The sequence below is a fragment of the Opisthocomus hoazin genome, chromosome Z (assembly GCF_030867145.1).
Source record: "Opisthocomus hoazin isolate bOpiHoa1 chromosome Z, bOpiHoa1.hap1, whole genome shotgun sequence".
NCBI classification, from domain to species: domain Eukaryota; kingdom Metazoa; phylum Chordata; class Aves; order Opisthocomiformes; family Opisthocomidae; genus Opisthocomus; species Opisthocomus hoazin.
In genome coordinates, this window is record NC_134454.1 from 28,643,283 (window position 1) to 28,663,797 (window position 20,515).

Genomic DNA, 20,515 nt, shown 5'->3' on the forward strand with positions numbered 1-20,515 from the left:
TTCCTTCCCTGGCTAACTAAAAATTAATTTTGCATAGTGTAAAATGGTCTTTTGAAAAAAAACCACAAAAACCAACCAAACTTCTTCTCTAAGACATGCAAATTCTTCTCTGTCAACAGATCCATGACAACATTACTGAAGAACTGACATGTTAATTACACCTGTAAGAACTTATTAAAGACTTAGGACCTCCTTGATTATGTCCTGTCACTGTGCTGACCTTATTTAATTTTTTCTATACTACATATTCTAAGTATGAAGAGTATCAGGCATCCAACACTATAGGTCTTGTCATCAAAGCTTATAAATAATCTTGAGTATTCATTCACAAGTTTTTAGTTCGAATATGATTTTACACTACCAACATGATTCAATACATTTGAATCAATGACGTATTTATAAAATTTTTGAAATTTCTGGATGATCTTGGTCTACCAAGAGTCCACTTAACAACTAAAATAGCTATTTGGTCTACATAGTTTCTAGGAATGCCTACCTTCGCCAGCATCTAAAATGATCAAGCAGCTCCCTAGATAGACTAGAAGTTCCTTGGGAACTTCCCATTAGCTACACATGTGTGTCCTGCAGTGTCCTTGCATTGAGCTCTGATAATCTAGAATTAGCAGGCAAGGTCAGGACTATCAACAGAATCTTTCAGAGAAGCTCAGAAACTTAGATGAAGTCAAATGAGATTAATTTTAGGCTTGACATCACACCACATAGCGCCCCCTTTTTCTCCAAAGTCTAGATGAGAATACTTGACTAGTAAGACTCAGAGTGCTAGACTCTGTGAATTACATCTGTTTTTCAGGAGATGGTCCAAGTGCAGCAGCTTTCAAATATTCAGATGGAAGAACCTAACTTTTCCTACTGGTTCCCTCAAGTCCCCTGTGGGACTAAGCGGCAGCTAATGGGGACTGTGCTGAATCTGAGCTAGATAAATCAGATTATCCTTCAGTTCTTCCAAGGTACCCACTTTTGGCAATTCACCCTATAAGAAATTTAGGCTGATACGTCTGTCAGGGGGGATCTACCTTGTCATGGGCCAGACCAAAAACTCAGGTGAGGTAATTGCCTCAATTAGACAGCATAAATGGAGTAGACTGGATTCCAAAAGCTATTTCAAGATGCTACTAACAAGGTTATGAGCTGCCTCAAGAAAAAACTTGAGGATCTTATATTTGTGTTTCCTAAACGCTCGGAGGAAACTGCTCAGAAAAAAAAATCTGACTTCTCTTTTCTTCCCTGTTTCTTCACATATATTAAGGCAGTCACATTGTGCTCTAGCATACAGCAGAGACTGTGTTAAAGGAGACAATATACTTTTGTAAGAACATACAATGGAGGAATAATACTAGGAGATGTCAGGTGATGGCAAGTTAACCTACACACAGGTGCACCTTTATGCAGACGGCATTAGGCTCCACTTCAGTTCATTTTCTGAATTCCATGTCAAATTGACTAAGTCTAACAACTGGAACATTTTCAAGATGAAAAGCACTTGTCAACCTGACTCAGCCAAGGAATATATTCAAAAGCAGAGAACTCAATTACATTTGAAATGTCAGTGCCCCGCTAAGGACAGAAATTTTAGGTGTGACAGAAATTTTAAAGCAAATGATTTGGATGTCCTAACTGAGGCTCAACTTCTTAACGTTAAGGTAAGAGCATTTAAATAAATCACAGAATCACAGAATCACAGAATCACAGAATAGTAGGGGTTGGAAGGGACCTCTGTGGGTCATCTAGTCCAACCCCCCTGCCGAAGCAGAGTCACCTACAGCAGGCTGCACAGGACCTTGTCCAGGTGGGTCTTGAATATCTCCAGAAAAGGAGACTCCACAACCTCCCTGGGCAGCCTGTGCCAGGGCTCCGTCACCCTCAGAGGGAAGAAGTTCTTCCTCATGTTCAGACGGAACTTCCTGTGCTTCAGTTTGTGCCCATTGCCCCTTGTCCTGTCGCTGGGCACCACTGAAAAGAGCTTGGCCCCATCCTCCTGACACCCACCCTTCAGATATTTATAAGCATTTATTAGGTCCCCTCTCAGCCTTCTCTTCTTCAGACTGAACAATCCAGCTCCCTCAGCCTCTCCTCGTAGGAGAGATGTTCCAGCCCCCTCACCATCCTCGTAGCCCTCCGCTGGACTCTCTCCAGTAGCTCCTCATCTTTCTTGAAGTGGGGAGCCCAGAACTGGACACAGCACTCCAGATGGGGCCTCACTAGGGCAGTGTAGAGGGGGAGGAGAACCTCCCTTGACCTACTGGCCACACTTCTCTTGATGCATCCCAGGATCCCATGAGCTTTCTTGGCATCCAGGGCACACTGCTGGCTCATGGTCACCTTTTCATCCACCAGCACACCCAGGTCCCTCTCCACAGAGCTGCTCTCCAGCAGGTCTGCCCTAAGCCTGTACTGGTGCCTGGGGTTGTTCCTCCCCAGGTGCAGGACCCTGCGCTTGCCCTTGTTGAATTTCATCAGATTCCTCTGCGCCCAACTCTCCAGCCTGTCCAGGTCTCGCTGAATGACAGCACAGCCTTCTGGTGTATCTACCACTCCTCCCAGTTTTGTGTAAATACCAGATGAATGTTTTAAAACTAAATGCTATGCTCAAGAGAGGAATGTCTAGTACAAAATTGAAGATGTGAAACAAAAATATGAAGAGCCAGCTTAGATTCAGGAAGATTAAAGTAATTTGAAAGGCTTGCACAGAATATGTAAACTTACATGGCCAAGAACATTCAAGCCTGTTTACCATCTATATAAATCGATACTGAACTTAACTAATACCTCAAATTAGCATTGTCTTTCATTTACCTATTTCTCTGTTGAATAGAAATATATCTTTTGTTCGATACACCATGAAGCTCAAATGCTGTCTAGAAAACCTGAGCACTCAGTGTGGCTCAACTTTGTTCTTTAAGGACATTTGCCACTGATTTGAAATTTGGGCTAAATTTCAAGGCATTTGAAAAGCACTTTCAGTGCTCTAAAAGGGCAGGTCACTTTGCAGTCTTCTTCATCTTGTATGCTGTAAAAATTCTGATCAGTCAAATGCTAACATCAGAAGATATACAGGCCAATAACACATACCATTATATTCAATCTGACCTATCTATATGTGAGATAATTTTTCAAAGCGACTTCAGCAACAGAAAGGTTAGAACTAATAAAGAAATAAGTGTTATCTTTTTAGCTTGGCAAAAGGAGAACATGTCAGGACACAGGAGCTGGTGCAGAATTGGGAGTGGTATGCAGGCAATGGTGAAAAAGAGGAGTGTCCGGCTAACACTGACTTAGTAATATGAAACATTCATATTTTTTTGTAAATCTAGCCTAAAACAACGTTATAACAGCCTCAGAAACATCTCAACCTTGCAAATCATTTCATTAGAGACACTGTGAACTTGGATTGTGGTCTCTGGCAACATCCTGCACCAAGTCATATTAAGCAAACATTCTAAAAAGCATTCATAGTTCTGTCCAAAGATGTGATGGTTGATTTGGTATTATTTAGAGCAGAAAAGGCATAGATGCATATCAGGCATGCAGAAGGCCATCGTTATACACCTCTCAAGTGTTACGCTGGATAGGAGAAAGTAGGAAGACAAATAGAAGACTGAGAGGTCTTACGCAAAAGAGTGAATAAAGGCTTAGTTGGGCAACACTGTATTCCTCTAAGACTAAATCCCATGTCACTACAACCTCTCCAGCTCTTACAGTCCTGGCCCCATTTATTTCAGTGGCTCGACATAATTTTTCTAAGTCTCCTGCTATATACAGAAATGTTTCTATTTTCATATTTTCTGTTGCAAAACAACTGTGCCCACTACCTTCCCACTACCACGCTCTTAGCTATCACCCATCCGAAGGTGCTAACTGGACAAAACCGACGTGGTGTGACAGTAGGCATACCATGCGAGTTGGGTGTGAGATACCAGGTGAGACACCAGGTCACGCTGTCTGTTTGGCCAGTGGCCTTACACCTGAACCCATGGGCAGCCGTAACAGTAAGCATTAAATGTGTTTGGCCTTGTCAGCCATCACCAGCTCGCAAAGGGGCAAGCACGACATTGCTCCTTGGCGGCACATTGGCCCAAGCAACCACTGTTGCTCCCAGCTTTGGGAATTACAACACATGCCCTGATGGTAAGTTGCACAAAGTTGATACGTACTGTAGAAAGACTGTTTTGCTTCCCTCTGCTCCTGTTCTTTCCCTTGATTTTCTCCCACACCATTATCACTGGTTGGGGGATACTGGTTTGGAAGTTTTGCTTATACTAGCTCTGGGATCGCTCTGAGTAACACTGATAAAAAGCTGATGCTTCTGGCTCTTATTAAAACTTTGAATCTGGAGTTCATAAAGTGTTTTGGATCCTTTAAAGAGTCAACAGGGAACTCATCCTGATATTTTACTGTTATTTGGAAAGCTTCTGTTTGTGTTTTCAAATCTGTTTTTACTTTAACTAAAATAGCCATTCAGAGGCTATCACTTCAGGTTTTGTCAACACAACTGGGTATACACTGATTTTTTTCTCATCGAACGTCTTCAGGCAATGCTGTAGCTACACAGATATAAAACTAGAAGGGAGTTTTTACATGCCAACAGTTTCCTTCTTAACTTGGTGTTTCAGTGCAGCTTGACAGCGACACAGAACCTGAGAAGAAAAATATTTCTGTATTTGTGATCAACAGCAAATCCAGTAGGAATACTATTTGTAGAAATGTTTTATTCCTTAGTGGTGTATTTTAGCCTAAAGGCGTGAGGAGTTTCTTTACAAAAATATACAATTTTTCAGGATACTTTAATCAAAGTAGAATTTTGCTCAGGTAGTTTAATAGTTATCCAGGGAGCAACTCCAGAGAGACAAAAGGAATAATAATAGTCTGGATGGCTCACACCACCACTGGAAACTAAATGATATGATTTATCAACACTTTACTTTAGTTTTACTCTTGTGCAACTTCAAGGTTTAGCGAGTTGCACCGGAACATTGTAATGATGACTAATGTACCATATTCCTCTCTGAGCAAAAAATAACTGCTGTGAAAATATTCTAAAGTATTGCTTAGGAATCAGGGGAGTGGAGTGGGGCAGATGAATTAGTAATGTGAATTAAGTGTTGATAACAGTTTTCCTCCTGTGGTCAAAAAATAATTCAGAATTTGATACTGAATTTAATTTCTCAATATGGTAAAAATGATCCATCTTTTTTCCAAACTTTTGCTAAATTCACTGAATCACTCTCTATGAAATAGGTGTTCTAAAACTTAAACCAAATTTCTTTCAACATTTTGCTATAATTACCATCTTTTTCAACTGCCTTCTCACAAATTATTTTCTCAAATGAAATACCTTCTTTATTTTTTCTAGAGAAATGCAAGTCTAAAGGTATCATTTTTTAATTTAATAGATGAGTCTCTTACTGTGATGTCAAATTCTCTTCCTGATATCTACATAAGTGGTAGAAGTGGTATACAATATATTTATTTTTATGCTATTGAATAATAATCAGCTTTTAAAGAAGCACATATAATAGTATAATATTATATACATTTTTATATATATATATAATATAATCAGCTTTTAAAGAAGCACATTAAAAATCTCATCTACTTCTAGAATGAAACTTGCCCTCATCAATGGGTTGACAGGGGGGTTGGACTAGATGACCCATAAAGATCCCTTCCAACCCCGAACATTCTGTGATTCTGTGATCAAACAGTAGTGCTTACCTGTATATTTAGCCCTTTTCCTCAGTTTTAGTCATTATTACTGTATTCATTCTAAACATACAGGATAAAGTATTGTTGACCTTAGTACTTGATGTCTTTTGAATCGAGATAATTTTGAAAAGAGCCTTTTATTTTATCTCACTTCTGCTATTTAATGTGCATTGCAATACTGACTCTTTTGCTGATTGTTTTTGAATGCTATTTTCTTTCAGTTTTATACAAAGTCCACTTACAATAGTTGTCATACAGTTAACAATCTGAAGAAAGTACAAGCATGTAATTAATTTTTAAGTTACTGTTCATATGTACAAGCTTGAATGATGCAATAGCTACATGAAAATTGTTATGAATGGTTTGACAGCTGAATAAAGCAAGGGATTTTTTTAAAGTGTTATTAAGTAATCAAGGAAGTCTTCCAGCAGTATTCTACGTAAACAAGGATTGTATTAATCTAATCCTGTACCTCCTACAGCTTCCATTAAGATCCTCTTTTTACTTATGTTCAAGGAGATTGAAAGGGTAGTTAAATTATTTTTAAGGTGAAATTTGTCCAACTCTTTCTCTTATTCTACAAGTTTTTAGACTGATGCTTGAGAATGTGCTATATACCCTTCCCAGGATGGCAGAACTCATCAAACAGGATACTGATTAATGTCATGCTGAATCCTGATACAAGTTGACAGAAACAGATGAGTCCTCTCAACCGGCCATGAAAATACATTTATTCATACCATATGTATTAGTCACAGTGTATAAATTTATGAATATTAATCCATACAGACCAGATGTGAGAATGCTCTAAATATTACGGAAAATCCATTGTCATGGACTTCAAGTGCCTAATGTACTGCTTTGGGGAAACATATACATGTGATAAATAGGAAAATAAATGCACAAATCAGTGCCTTTTGCCATGTTCCCTGTGCCCAATGTCATTTGTCACCCTTTTCTGTACTCCTCACTAGATCTTTTCTTTCTCCTTCTCCAAGTCACTTTGAAAAATGAACCTGATTAGTGAAGCAGCAGGTACAGGATTAAAAAAAAACTCAGCACAAGTCTGTTTACTTGGAGTCCTTTTCCCCTTGGTTTTCCTATGTTTTTGCATTAGATTTCAAGCATTCTGGAAAAGAAAATGTCCTGATATCTGTATCTCATACTGTTTCAACAGCAACCTTGGAACTGTGAAACAGTAAATCTAATGAACCTGCCACAAAAGACATACAAGGAGTTGGAGAAAATGCTACAGAAAATGTTGCTGAATGTACTCTGCATTATACATTATGTACAGGAGGTCTGGCAGGTCACCTAAGTCTGATAAAATATTTCTTACTGGCTGGATGTAGGTCTTCACAGTCAACAGTAATCAGTCAAACTAAGCAGGTGAAAACACATAGGTAATCTAGACCCAGCCTTCACCATCTGAGGAGCAAAGTCACTTATGGAAAAATAAATTCCATGGATCTAGGTCTGTGGTTTTTATACAGAGGATTAATCACTTATTTTAGCATATAGAAATTGAAAAGTGTTGCTAATTCTAAATGGTAGCTTTTTAGCCCTGCTTTGCTGAGGTGGGACATTTTTGGGTGCACAGAGGGAAGAAGAAAGGATGACTCATTTATAAAAAGTGAAGTACAAAAAAAGGAAAATATAAATAAAAATAAAAAGATTAATAGCTTCATGCAGTGAATCTGACTAGAAAAGTGCACTGAACTGAGCAGAAGCTGAGCAATCACCTCAATGGAGCAGGAGCATTTGCAAGTGTTTGTGAAATAAATTCCCAAATCCTGAGTTTTAGTGTATTTTTGTGCATAGGATTTTCTCCAGAATGTTTCCTGGGTCCATAATAAGTTAAGGGATTACTGGTCTTCACAGACAGTTGTGCTACATGAAATACTATAATTTAATCCAGTAAAGAAGACATACTTCATGATCAGTCTAATGAACAATAAAATCGGATATCTGAGGCAGCTTTATCTCATTAATATAGCCAAGCTTTCATCTCGTTCTCTTCCGTGCGGTCTATCTTTGACATCAGGACTGAGCTGGCAAGCATGGTTACTTAGGCTTTCCATCACTCTAGTCTTAATCTCCTGCCAACGGGTATAATCAAAATGTTAGCCATCTACATTACCTGCTGCTTCCTATTAAAAGTAATGTGAAAATAATTCTGCCTGAAAAGCTGTTTTAGGAAATCGAGGTTTAATTGATACCATCATTAAAAGCCCTTTACAGAATTGTTCATAAAGAGAGTGCAGATTTGCTGCTGTATACTAATCACAAGGACGTACAAGGAATTTTAAATATTGCCTTCTTTGTTGTTTTTAAGGCAATCTCCTTTTTTTACTTCCCTCTTTACCCCCTAAAAGGCTGAAAATATTGTAGCTTGGTCTACATCAAAAGCCAACAAATATTCCAGCACTGCCGGTTAGCTCAACCACCCACAATCTTTCCTGCTTCTTACTGTAATTTACTCCTGAGGAGCAATTCTTTTGCCTCCCACATTAAAATACTCCAGTCAGGATCACAGTATTTAACAAAACTTATCCATAGTGAGATAACTTAAGCTATACCAACGCACAACCTACCTAAGAGAGGCTTAAAACATAAAATTTGGTTCAAACATCATTCCAATATAAAAGCTTTGTTAGAAAAGCAAGGTAAAAAAACAGCAAAAATTTACCAGAAAGGAAATGGAAGAAGATTTTTTTTACATTTTTTAAGCTATCCTCTTATGATCTCACAGCTACTAGTTTCACTGAAACACATGATAGAGTTATCATTTGAGACATACATCTCACCAGATTCGTCACAGCAATAAAATCCTGCTCTAAAGCACATGCTCTGAGAAAACACAGGGTAGAGTCCTGCCAGTCTTATTGAATAATAACTTCTCCATCAGCAGTCAATTATTAGGCTATTACTAGTGACAAAAATTGGTGAGATGTGCTGCAAACTAGAGAGCTGAGCTACTTCACTCGGCAGAAATTGCAACCTTGGAGGTCAGAAGATAATGCTCATTTTTCCCTGCCCCAGGCTTTCAGCCTTCACATTTTCCCACCTTTCCCTGGGGAGTCAGAAGAAATGGTGATTGCGGATACCAATTCCTTGCATTTCCCATGGAAATAAATCATCCCTTCCCAGATGAACAGTGGAGGCCTAATTATCTACCTCTCAGTTAAGACAAAGACACTAGCTGCACAGAAAGCCAGGGTGCTACCAAGAGACAAGAAACTGTACTGTGTGGTATTTATTTCTGCCTTATTAATTCCAGTTGAATACAGAATTACTTTAGATTTTTTGCAACGCTTTCTTTGCAAATACTGCTCTGCATTGTAATCAAAGGCTTCTATCCTTTCTCCCTCTGATGATATCCCATTTTTGTACAGCCAGAAGTCACAAAAGACTGGTATTAAACACAAATCTACTTTCAACTCCAGCCTTATGCAACCTTAAATATTCACAGGTGACTGTTCAGAAGATGAGTATCACTTATCAAAGCTCCCATCAGGCCACACAGAGTTACAGTACAATTTTTAATATTTGCACAGGTGAGCCAAACAGTCTGTCTGGTATGACTGGTGACCAACTGCTGCTCCCAATGTTGTGGCAAAAAGGGAAAGAAAGAAACCATCCAAAGTGTGAGAAAATGCTGAGCTTGAATGAAACATAAAAAGTATTTCACTCAGCTATTTAAAAAATTCTTTGTTTGATTCTCACAATAGAGTTTCAAATAAACCTGAGTGTCCACATTTAAGAGATGTCTTAACCTGTTTACATTTCAGCCTGAGCGAGTTAATTATCAAAAACTTTCTAAACATTGTATTCCATGAATTTATTATGGCAAGAATGAGCTTATCACTCCTGGACACAGACATGACATTGACTCACTGATATACCAGTGATCGTGGTGCTTTGTCACATCATGCAAGACTCTGCAAGTTCTCTCCAACTGTATTAAATAAATACACTTCATGAATAAAAAAGTGACACGTCAATGCAAACTCTCAAATATATCTTTTTTAAAAGGGTGTAACTGTGGTGTAAACATTATACCCCATCTGGACCATGGAAGGTTATGGTATCATTATCAGTGGCATCCAAATTTCACTTGGTTAAACCTTTACAAGAAAGAATTACTCATTGTGTGAGACAGTAATACCGATGTCTATGTGTAACCCTCTGAGAATGCCAAATTTCAAGACAAATCTATGTTTTTGCTACCTGAATCACTGGTGGTGGCAAACCACATTTTAAACAAACCTTGCATTAGGACTTTAAAAATGTGAACCTCAAGCAATAAATTAAACAAATGCAGAGAGATGATCCCCAGGGGATTCCTGGCACACCACAGGCTCTGAGTGCTTTTAAAGGGTTGGAAGGTTATCAAAAGAAAGACAAGTCCAGCTTATTACAGTATTGGAATATAACGCTAAGAGCTTTCTTTTCAAATAAATGATATATACCTATGAAGACTGTAAAAATCTTTTGAAGGTACAGAAAGAGATGAGAGCATGAAAACAAACCCTCTCCACATTTATCATTAACAAGCAACAACTATGCAGCTGGTTCTACCCACAATTACATGCGTGACTAACTTTCATCAGACCCTTAACTCAGGAACAAACACGGAGTGCAAGGACCGTAAGAATCATATTTGAAGTAAAAATGACATTCCCTCTTCGGCCTCTTCTGACAAGCAGGTGATGGCAACGCAGGTGGCACAAAACACACCCTGGCAACTCCTGGCACTTCCAAATACCCAGTCAGCAACCTGACTATGTTTTTTACTTCATATGGATGTTTCTGAGAACTACTAGATATATGCTGAATGCTTTGAGCTCTCTGGAAAAGCAGCATTCATATGTAAAAAAGAAAGATTTAACTTACCGGTGACAAAGATCCTATCAAATTCAGTGGGGCTACGGCTGCAGCTCAGTACTTCAGCAAAACCAAACATACGGAAGTTAAGGGAAAGCATCTCTTTACTTCAAGTGAAATGTAGGCTTGGTTCTGACAGTCACTCAGATTTATCAATCAATCAAGAAGTATCAAGCCACCAAAGTCAAATCTCAATTAAAAAACAAAAAAAGACAGTAAGAGCTACATCAAATGTACAAAATTAGACTTATACACATGAAACTGAATTTTTAAACATGCAGAATAACTAATAAGTCAGAGTCACAATGCTTGTTGTAAACATGTATTTCTTTATAGAAAAGGCAAGCAAATAGTACCTGCTATTTCTCAGTCAATTGAATTAAAAGTATTTCTTAACACTTGCCTCTCAGAATTATGAAGCACTTTCTCTTTAATAACATTCTTTGGTTGTCTCTACTCTTACTCTCAGGAGAATCCAGCATATCTGCATCCATAATAAGGTTTTCACTGTATTTAAGATGCTTTCCCCCAAACCACTTCTGTAATTGTGCATATCCCCAACAGTATGTGCACATTCAATAGCAAAGAAATTATAAACACTACACAGCAGCTGGAATGGATTACATTTTGAAACATGCAGAATAACTTAAAGAAATTTTGAGTCTTATCCAGGAAAGCCTTCCTCCTCGGAAACCCATGTGGGAATGAGGACCATAAAACTAAACCCTTTATTTGTAAGAAATAACAGGTAGACAGAAAAAAAGGTTTTGCTTTTCTAACCTCTTTAAATAAAAAAAAATAAATTGATAAACCAAAGCAGACAGACAGATTTTTACTTGTGGAAACAAAGTAATAGCTGTAAGCTAGAACTAGAAGAGTAAACTTTTTCCTGATTTACTTTTGTTTTTGTTACAAAGACTCCAGCACTGGTTGTGTTCCGCTGTAGTTTGTGACTACAGATTGTACAAGCGACACAACGTATTCCAAAATCAAAGACTATGCTTAGTTTATAAAATTATACATAAAAAAAATGTCATCTTTGGTAGGTACTATCTTCTCTCAACTAGATTCCAATACTTTCAAAGAGAAATTATTATAGAAACATCCAATTATTTATACGATTCAGGCTGACAGGCCATACACTTAAGCTTCTATATTGACAGCATATTCTGAATAGCTAATAGTGTGATTCATATGCAGTCCCCTGAGAGATTTGGGTACTGCATCAATAAGCTTAATTTCTAACTGTGGATTGGGATTTCTCTGATTAATTTTTCTCCTCCAAGTATGAAATGCAAATTGTGAAAAGTAGAATTTGCATCTTAACTTGATTTACGTATTATCTCTGCTTTGCACCTTAGGAAATCGCCACCTATTAAGTTACAGTTAAAGCTTCACCAATACCATCACACTCTACTGGAATCACGATAATTTTATTCTACTTCCTGACTCAATCATGTTTTGAACTGCAAGAACCATCCTTTGTCACATTTTAAAAATCTGTAATTTGCGAGCCACAGTTTGACTGTTATCAACTGTAGGTAACACCTGCCTGCCTAAAGTAGCATTTCCTTTCACTGTATATCTCAAATTTGAAAAATAACCTGCTAGAGAGCTGGATAAACCTGAATCTTGGCAGTTCACTGACCAAGTAATTATTCTGAATTTCTACTTTATCCTAAAGAACATCTTCTCTGCAAATAATTCAACAGTTCATTTAGTAAATCTTCTTCCAGAAATCCTAGTTCAGTTCTTCGCTGATCTCATGTCTATACCACTTTCACTAAGCTTAACGTTATCCAAACCACATTTCCAGGTTTCATGAAAAATGTTGATCTAATTCTTGAATAAATTGTCACAGTAATACTATATGTCTATACAGATAAATACAATTCAACTCCCTTTGTTGCCACTGCACTCACAAACAAAGCATGAAAAAGGCAGTACTCCTTTTGCTCTGATTTCTATGTTAAACAGATTTTTATTTGCATTCTTCTCAGTATTCTTGGTCATATCTAAGAATATATTTTCATTCCAGAGGACCAGAGAATAGATACATAAGTAGCCTCAACATCCATAAATCTAAACTATTTGTGGAAATAGAATCTTTTTCATTTTTAATGACTCAGTGTTTACTTAAGCTGCTCTGAACTTTAAGCATAAACGGCACTTTCTAATCATACTTAAGGAGAAATATGTAAAAGTTAAGATATAATTCCTATTATGTGATAATGACTGTGTTGAAAAACACTGCATTTTCAAAAAACGATCTGAAAGCCAAAAAGAAAATAAAAACTTGGATATTGTCCTATAGTAAAGATGTATTTTTTCTTCTGCTTTAGGATCTTGTATCAATCGACTTACGATGCAACAATATAAAGACAGCATTATGCTCCGGATGTCTGGTTTGTAACTTCTCTTTCATTGACTGGCAAACATGAAACAAGCACTGCCGACGTCAGCAAAACTTGCAAATGGAAAATAATTCTAAATAAGATTTAGTTTGTTAAAGAAAGAACTGTAAGATACAATTTTATGTGACAGCACCTTAAAGAATTTACATCATGAGTAAAGAATCAAAGCTTTCCACAGGTCTGTGCAGGAGAGCTCAGAAATAAGGATTAATTCGTGCATTTGCAAATGTGATCACAATCTGTCATTTGATCCTCCTGCCAAACAGAAAAGCATGACATGCTTTCAAGGGTTTTAGATCTTCCGTATTTGTGATGGAGCATTTCCAAAGGTGAAGGAATTTAGAAGTTAACTTCCTCCCCGCCTCCCTGCCGCCCCAAGCAGGCTGGAGTGGTTTGCTTGGATTAGTAATTTTTTGTTAAGTGAAACAATACTGGAAAACATTTTGGGCAGGACCCCAATGTAATCATCGGCTTAAGATAAAACCTTTTGCATCATGTAGGATCTAGCCTTCCGTCAGTACAAATTACTGAAGAATTTTTGTAAAAAGAAATATCTGTATTTGTGAACTGGATTATGATGCTAATTTTACATTTCCCCACTTTTCACAGGCTGAAGAGAAGTGAAAATTATTAGCTGAGCAAATTGACTGAAAGGTTGACTAGTGGCTGGCAGAAGACTTCAGCTGAAGTTCAAATCCCAAGAACGAAGCAGGGACACTGAGAAAAATAATCAGCCAAATGAAAATGATTACAGTTTGGCTTTTGTAATTGTCCAGGTAAACAGGGAGATCTAATATCTTCTTATCTAACCTAAGAATTAGCACTGCTACTGTATTTTGAACTAAAGAAAGGATTCAAAAACGTATTTCAGTATTGAGCAATATGACATTTGATTTCTGCAGTCACCAGGAGATCATAGAGAAACATGGATCTTTCACCATCAGGTATTCCTTCACAGTACTGGAAGGCATGCCACACGTCAAGCAATGTCGGGATCTATAGTGCAAAGCAGTTTTTTACAATACAATTCATACACACTTAACGCAAAAAGAAAAATGGGGACAAAGACTGATAAAACAGATGTTCCGTATGGTAAGCCTTAAAATATGACTAATTAAATTACAGCCAAGAAGAGCCACTCTTCAGATTCAGCTCTGACTTGCTTCAGTAAGCATAATAGAAATGCTTTGCACAGTATGAAAAACATAATGTTGCTCTGTTTTTTCTAAAATTTGCCTTACTTAAAGGGATTAAAACAAAAATATCAATATCCTCTTAGTTCTTCCCCTATACAAAGGACTCAAATATTCATACACTGAGGATTACTCAGCGTAAGGCCTCTATATTCTCCTTTGCAATCATTTTGCTCCATAGGTTTTCCTTCCACAATCAGTACTGAAAAGAGTGAAATTGTATTGCAGGCAAACACAGCCAGACTCTCAAAATCAAACTGTCTGACTACATACAATGGGCAAAGGGCATTTTTCATTGTAATATACTAGACTCTAAAAGAACAGAAGAGGAAAATTTGACATTATTCTAGACTGTTCCAAAAAAATACGATTTTTTTTACTAATAAAACAGAATTTTAAGTTTAAACACTCCTAGCTGGCTTCAAGCCACAACATTCTATGTCAAAATAAGATAGTTCTCTTGCTGATTTAAACAGAAATCTTTGCTAATAACGGGAAATGTCTTTGTAGTTTACTTGTGTCCATCTCTGTTTAAACAGCTTATTATCCATTGGATATTACAGATAAAAAGGGAAAATACGTATTTTCAAAACTAACGTACCATAGATCTTAAAAAAAGATCAGTTTTTGAAGAAAATACCACCAATCATATTACAGCTCTAAGGTAATTCTATGCATAACTAAGCACCTCCAAGATCATGTGAAAATATTTCCAAAAGTCGAGAGTGACATAGGAAGAAAAAGACTTTTATTTAGTGTTATAAATTCTGACCCACTTGTGTTTAAGAGCAAGTCCTTTTTTCTCTATACTGATCTTATTTTCAAAAGAAATCTATCCTGGTCTGTTAAAAATGATATTGCGAATTAATTTCCAGTTAAATTACAGAGACAGAATCACAGGATGGTGAGGTTGGAGAGGACCTCTGGAGATGGCCCGGCCCAGTCTCCATCCTAAACCAGAGCAGGATGTCCAAGACCATGCCCAGTCAGGTTTTGAGTATTTCCACAGACGAAGACTCCACAACCTATCTGGGAAACCTGTTCCTGTGTTTAACCACCCTCACCACGAAAAAATACACTCATAATGCTACTACTTTCTGTGACACAACTTAGTTGAAGCTATCCATTAGTTTGACACTTGCTAGAAATGCCTCCTTCTTTGCCTGCAGGGTTATATGGTAACTTACAGAACACCGCTTTAGTACTTCGATCCGTTTGCTTAAAATTAGCCAAGTCAGTTAAAGAAAAGAATATTACAATTGTCACTTTAGAGGCATATTAAAATCAGTAAGTCATTGGGCCTGACAATTTAATCATTCACATCTATTCAAAGCTGGGTAAAATTACTTTAAAAGACCATACAGAATGCAACAAAACAGTACTCTGTCTGAAATATGAAACTGCACAAGAAAACACAAAAAATCCCAAACCACAAACCCTCTGACATCTGTAGATACAAAAACATTTCAATACATTTGAACACTGCTTACTTTTCCTTGGCTGGCAGTTCTGTCTCATAAGTAGCCATCTTAGCTCCTGTCCCGGCAGACTTTGCTGTCCTTTGTCTTCGCTTTCTTCTTGGAGCAGTATCAACGACATCTGGGCTACCCAGAATGGAATGCCTTCGTTCTGGTGCTGCCAAAAGGAACAAGATCAAAGTTGACAAGAACTTGAATATGAAGTATTAAGACAATTCTTAAAATAATTTTTGTTTATTTTTATTAAATTCTTTATACTGCTAAGATGGGCTCAGATTTGACAGCAGTTGGTGTCAAAACAAGCAGATGACATAAAGTGAAATTAAAAAAGACCAAATTTAAACTGGAAAGATCAGCTTCCCTCTACATCTCTTTGTAGTCAGTGGCGAGAAAGATGGGCAGTTATAAATCAGGAATACACTGACAGTCTCCCCACTCCTCCTTGAAGACTCTACAGTAACTAGAGTGGTAGCCTGCAGAGCCCAGTTTCACCTGCCTGAAGTCAGTCGTTGTCATCTACAGAATAACTGAGGAAGATGTACACCTGGCACGGGGAAAGGAGCTTGAGAGTTCTGCTTACTGCATGGCTTTGTTCAGACTATTGGTCTGCAGTATGGACAGCAATACACACCCAGAAGAAAAAAACAATTAAATACTTTCATCTTTGGGCCCCCCAGTACAAGAAAGACATTGAGGTGCTGGAGTGTGTCCAGAGAAGAGGAACGAGGTTGGTGAGGGGTCTAGAGAACAAGTCTTATGAGGAGCGGCTGAGGGAACTGGGGCTGTTTAGTCTGGAGAAGAGGAGGCTGAGGGGGGACCTTCTCGCTCACTACAACTACCTGAAAGGAGGTTGTAGTGAGGTGGGCGTTGGTCTCCCAACTAACTAGTGACAGGACAAGAGGCAATGGCACCAAGTTGTGTCAGAGGAGGTTTAGATTGGATATGAGGAAAAATTTGTTAACTGAAAGAGTGGTCCGGGATTGGAACAGGCTGTCCAGGGAAGTGGTGGAGTCACCGTCCCTGGAGGTGTTCAAAAAAAGTGTAGATGTGGCACTTCAGGACATGGTTTAGCAGGCATAGTGTTGGGTTGATGGTTGGACTTGATGATCTTAGAGGTCTTTTCCAACCTTAATGATTCTATGTTTCTATGAATTTTCAACATTCATTAGGATAAACCTTTGAGAGAAGCTTATTGCTGTGATTAAGCACTGTACTAGTCATTCTGCTACCATGGACCTCCAGGCAATAAATCATTACAGGTACTGCTGGAGACTCCCTGAAGCAATGGGTAGAAAGACTGATGGACAGCCTGATGTCTGTTCAGGGAGGCAAGAAATCACCCATCTGGAGCAAACCCATGCGTAAAAGGTGGTAACATTGGCTTACTGCTCCACCTGACGAACGGGTGGCCTGGGTTCAGACTAAACCTCTCAAGGTGACAAAGAGTAGCTGCAGTCTGAAAGGAAAACAGGGAGAATTCCTAACACCTCAAAATCCAAAACTGGATAACCCGCCTAGGTTTCCACTGATAGTAAGTAAAGTAGGCTCTGTCCATGTTCATCTACCCACAATTTTAATTTCCATTGTAACTGGGTAAACTACTATTTGACACCTGCTTCACAATTATATTATCATGTAAATTCATAAAAGATGCCTTATCTACATTTAATAAACAATCTTATCTATGCTTTGACAGTTATCTACTTGACGCTCATATATCAAGACAACCGGATCCTTCCTTAAGCTAAAATCCTCCCTTTCCTTGCTATTAATGCACTCAGAAGATGTGCAGACATTTTTATTGCAGCTATCAATACACTGTAGCTTGTTTTTATTTGGTATGCCTGCTTTAAAAATAAAATCTTTAGTTACTTTGAATTTTCAGGATAATGATATCCAGAACAGCACACATTTCAACTGAAATATATTAAATAATAATGTTTTGAAGGTTTGATCTTCACATGGATGAAAGCCACCATAATTTGAGATTCAATACAGAAAGTAAATAATGGGTCCTATTCCTTCCTTCTTTTTACAGTTGTTACCCACATCTACTGAAAACGATACAGGAAGAAAATACATTTTCTTCCACAAGTAACATTTTTGCTGTTTCTCAAAAAATGTCTTTCTGATGAAGAACACTGCTATATTAGATATGTAAATAGAGGCTCCGCAGAGCCAGTGCAACTATTGCTTACAATGAAGCATATGCTTAAATATCAGAACATCTCAGCTTCTACCATCATGCACTACACTACATCACAGACTTACATATCTTTGTAGGGTGACAACAGGTACGAGCTGACATATTTCCAAGGCACAAGCTAATTAACAACTTTCAAAGTCCAGTATAGACAAGACAGATTGCCTACAATAAATGCTGAAAAGGATTAACTTACAGCCCAATTGTCCACACTAAACTTTAACTAGCTATGCATACTTCTCAAGTGCTAAATGTTGAAAATATGTTCATGATTGTTAGTTACTATTTAGTGGCCGCATGTTCAGGGTAGTACATCTAACATTTACACCAATACTATATGTTCCAACCTCACTTCCTAAAGTCAGCCCCTTCTTAATTAAGACACATAAAATAGTTTACTGCCAAGAACCAAACAAGCCTGAATAATTTTATTATCACAGCTCTTATCCTTCCTTGTTGCTGTTCTCCTCCCACCCTCTGCTTTTGTCAAAAAGTAGATCCAGAGGCTAGCCACATACACAAAACCTACCTAATGCTGATGTTAAATAAATGTCTCTGTGCTTTTAATCGTGTGATATACAACAGTGCTCATGGCCCTCATGCTCAGCATTGTTTGCTGTGTAGACACAAATCCCTGCTTGTCTTCTACAACAGTCTCACTGGTTCAAGAATGAGAGAGATGAAAGAGAAATGTTGGTCTTTGCAGTGTACTGCATTTGTGCTAACTTCAGGTGGGAAAGGGTCTCAGTTTTCCACTAAATACCTCAATCTAATCTTCCCCATGAAAATAAATTTTGCTCTTTTAATCTACTAAACCCAAGCAGAATAGAAAATACTGACCTAAATGATTCAAGTAAACCTCTGCAATAAAGTTGACAATTTTTTTTGTGAGAATATTTCTTTTAATGTTATCAAGATGAAGGCTTCTCCTTAAGACCGTGCAGAATGCAATCTTAGGAACAGTAGTAGACTGGTTCATATAGTTGATCACCGTAGGCTTGGGTTTTTTTTGGTTTTTTTTAAGCCAAACTACTTCTCAGGTTAAAATTGCTAATAAAAGATGGCATATGCTTGAGACTCACAGTATCATGCATCACTGTAAGACTTTAAACACACACCCACTACTGTTGCCCCAAAAATAATTCCTATTAATGAATTAATTAATAGTACTTGACTAAAAGCCAAAGAAAGCTTCAGCAAAATATTATTCCTTACTTGACACAAAATTATCTGTAAAAATGAGATACAGTCTTGAACATAAACCTAGTTTTTCATTCTGAAAATCTTTTCTGTCTAAATTTCATCACCATTTTAAGGAAGTAAAGTTCCTTGACTTCTCACAAAATGAAATTTGTTACTTTGATGTTATGTAATACAATATGAATGACTGCTATACTTTTGAGAAGAACAGTGGTAATTTAAAACCATGTACTCTAATAGTATTTTGCAAATGATCTGTTGCTGACGTTTAACACAATATGGGTGAAAGCAGAACTGGGCCATTGCTATTTACAGTTGAAAGACTACACCAGTGTTCTCATTTGCTCATATTTCTATCCTATTTGTAACTAGCGTCAAGTCTGTCACTTGTTTTTTGTTAGTTTAAATATTGATAATTTGTTTCCCTTGAAAAAATATTTTTCTCTTTCAATGTTTGTAGTCCTCAGCATACTAAATTCCACTAGAATAGGAAGGGTCTTTTGCAAATATAGCCCTATAGCCACAGACCCCATGGGATTAGTCCCACTGCTTATAATACATAAGGTTGATTCTTGGTTAACCAGCCACTCCAGAAATGGAAAAACCACAAAGAAAAACATGTTTGAACACACTACTGCTATCAGATTTACATTACTGAATTATCAGGATACAAGACGATGATTTTTAAAACCAATCATCAACGTTAAAATTGGTTCAAGGAACACTCAAATTTCTGGCATGTACCACTGAATAAAACGTGTTCAGTTTTGTAAATCTGATTTGCTCACAATAAATAATTTGCAGTTAGGAAAAAAAAAAAGGCTTTCCTTCTTTTGGGATTGGAATGGAACAGGAAAGATTTACAAAGGACACAGGCACATCATCCTCAAGCAAAGGACTACCATTTATTCAAAATAATCTCCTGTCCTGGAGATTTTAGCAACTACAGCACAGAAGTCTGTCAATTTTAATTTCTGTTCTGAACGAAAATTAACCTGATACCTTTTTCTTCAGAGTAGCAAGGACTTGTGAATATATGTTCAGATTTTCAGATATTAATGCTATCATAGGTCCTCTAAATTCCTCTTAGAGTCCCGCTGTTAGCAGAACAGAATTTTGTGATTGTATTCTGCTTAGCTCCAGGCACCATGTGTTGCTCCATAGAGTTATTCAACCAGACTTCCAAGTTCTGCCGTCTCTCTTTAACAAAGTAGACGATTTAACTTAAAATCAGTCCCTTGCTCAAGGATCTTACCATTTTCTCTAGGACAGTTTCTCTTGGAAACAACCAGGCTGCACACACAATTACTGCCTCTTCTGCTTCTGCCCTTGCACAGTGTTGGTAGCATATAAACTAGACTGAAAGAGGATGAAGTGAACACAAAACGATCACCTCAAGAGCACCAGGACTGCCTG

At 37.6% G+C, this 20,515-nt stretch overlaps 1 protein-coding gene across 5 annotated transcripts in view; it reads right to left on the reverse strand.

Annotated features, from left to right (window-relative positions):
- Nucleotides 1–20,515, reverse strand: part of XRCC4 (X-ray repair cross complementing 4) — a 192,679-nt gene that overhangs the window by 50,942 nt on the left and 121,222 nt on the right. For 4 of the 5 annotated variants that reach the window (XR_012761947.1, XR_012761949.1, XM_075411597.1 and 1 more), the window contains one exon: nucleotides 15,709–15,853. Coding sequence is in view for 2 of the 5 variants with exons in the window: in XM_075411597.1 (XP_075267712.1) it covers nucleotides 15,709–15,853 (145 nt within the window). In the remaining 3 variants the exon portion in view is untranslated. Of the gene's footprint in view, nucleotides 1–10,620; nucleotides 10,802–15,708; nucleotides 15,854–20,515 lie in introns of all 5 variants that reach the window. The other variant, XR_012761948.1, reaches the window with a different exon arrangement.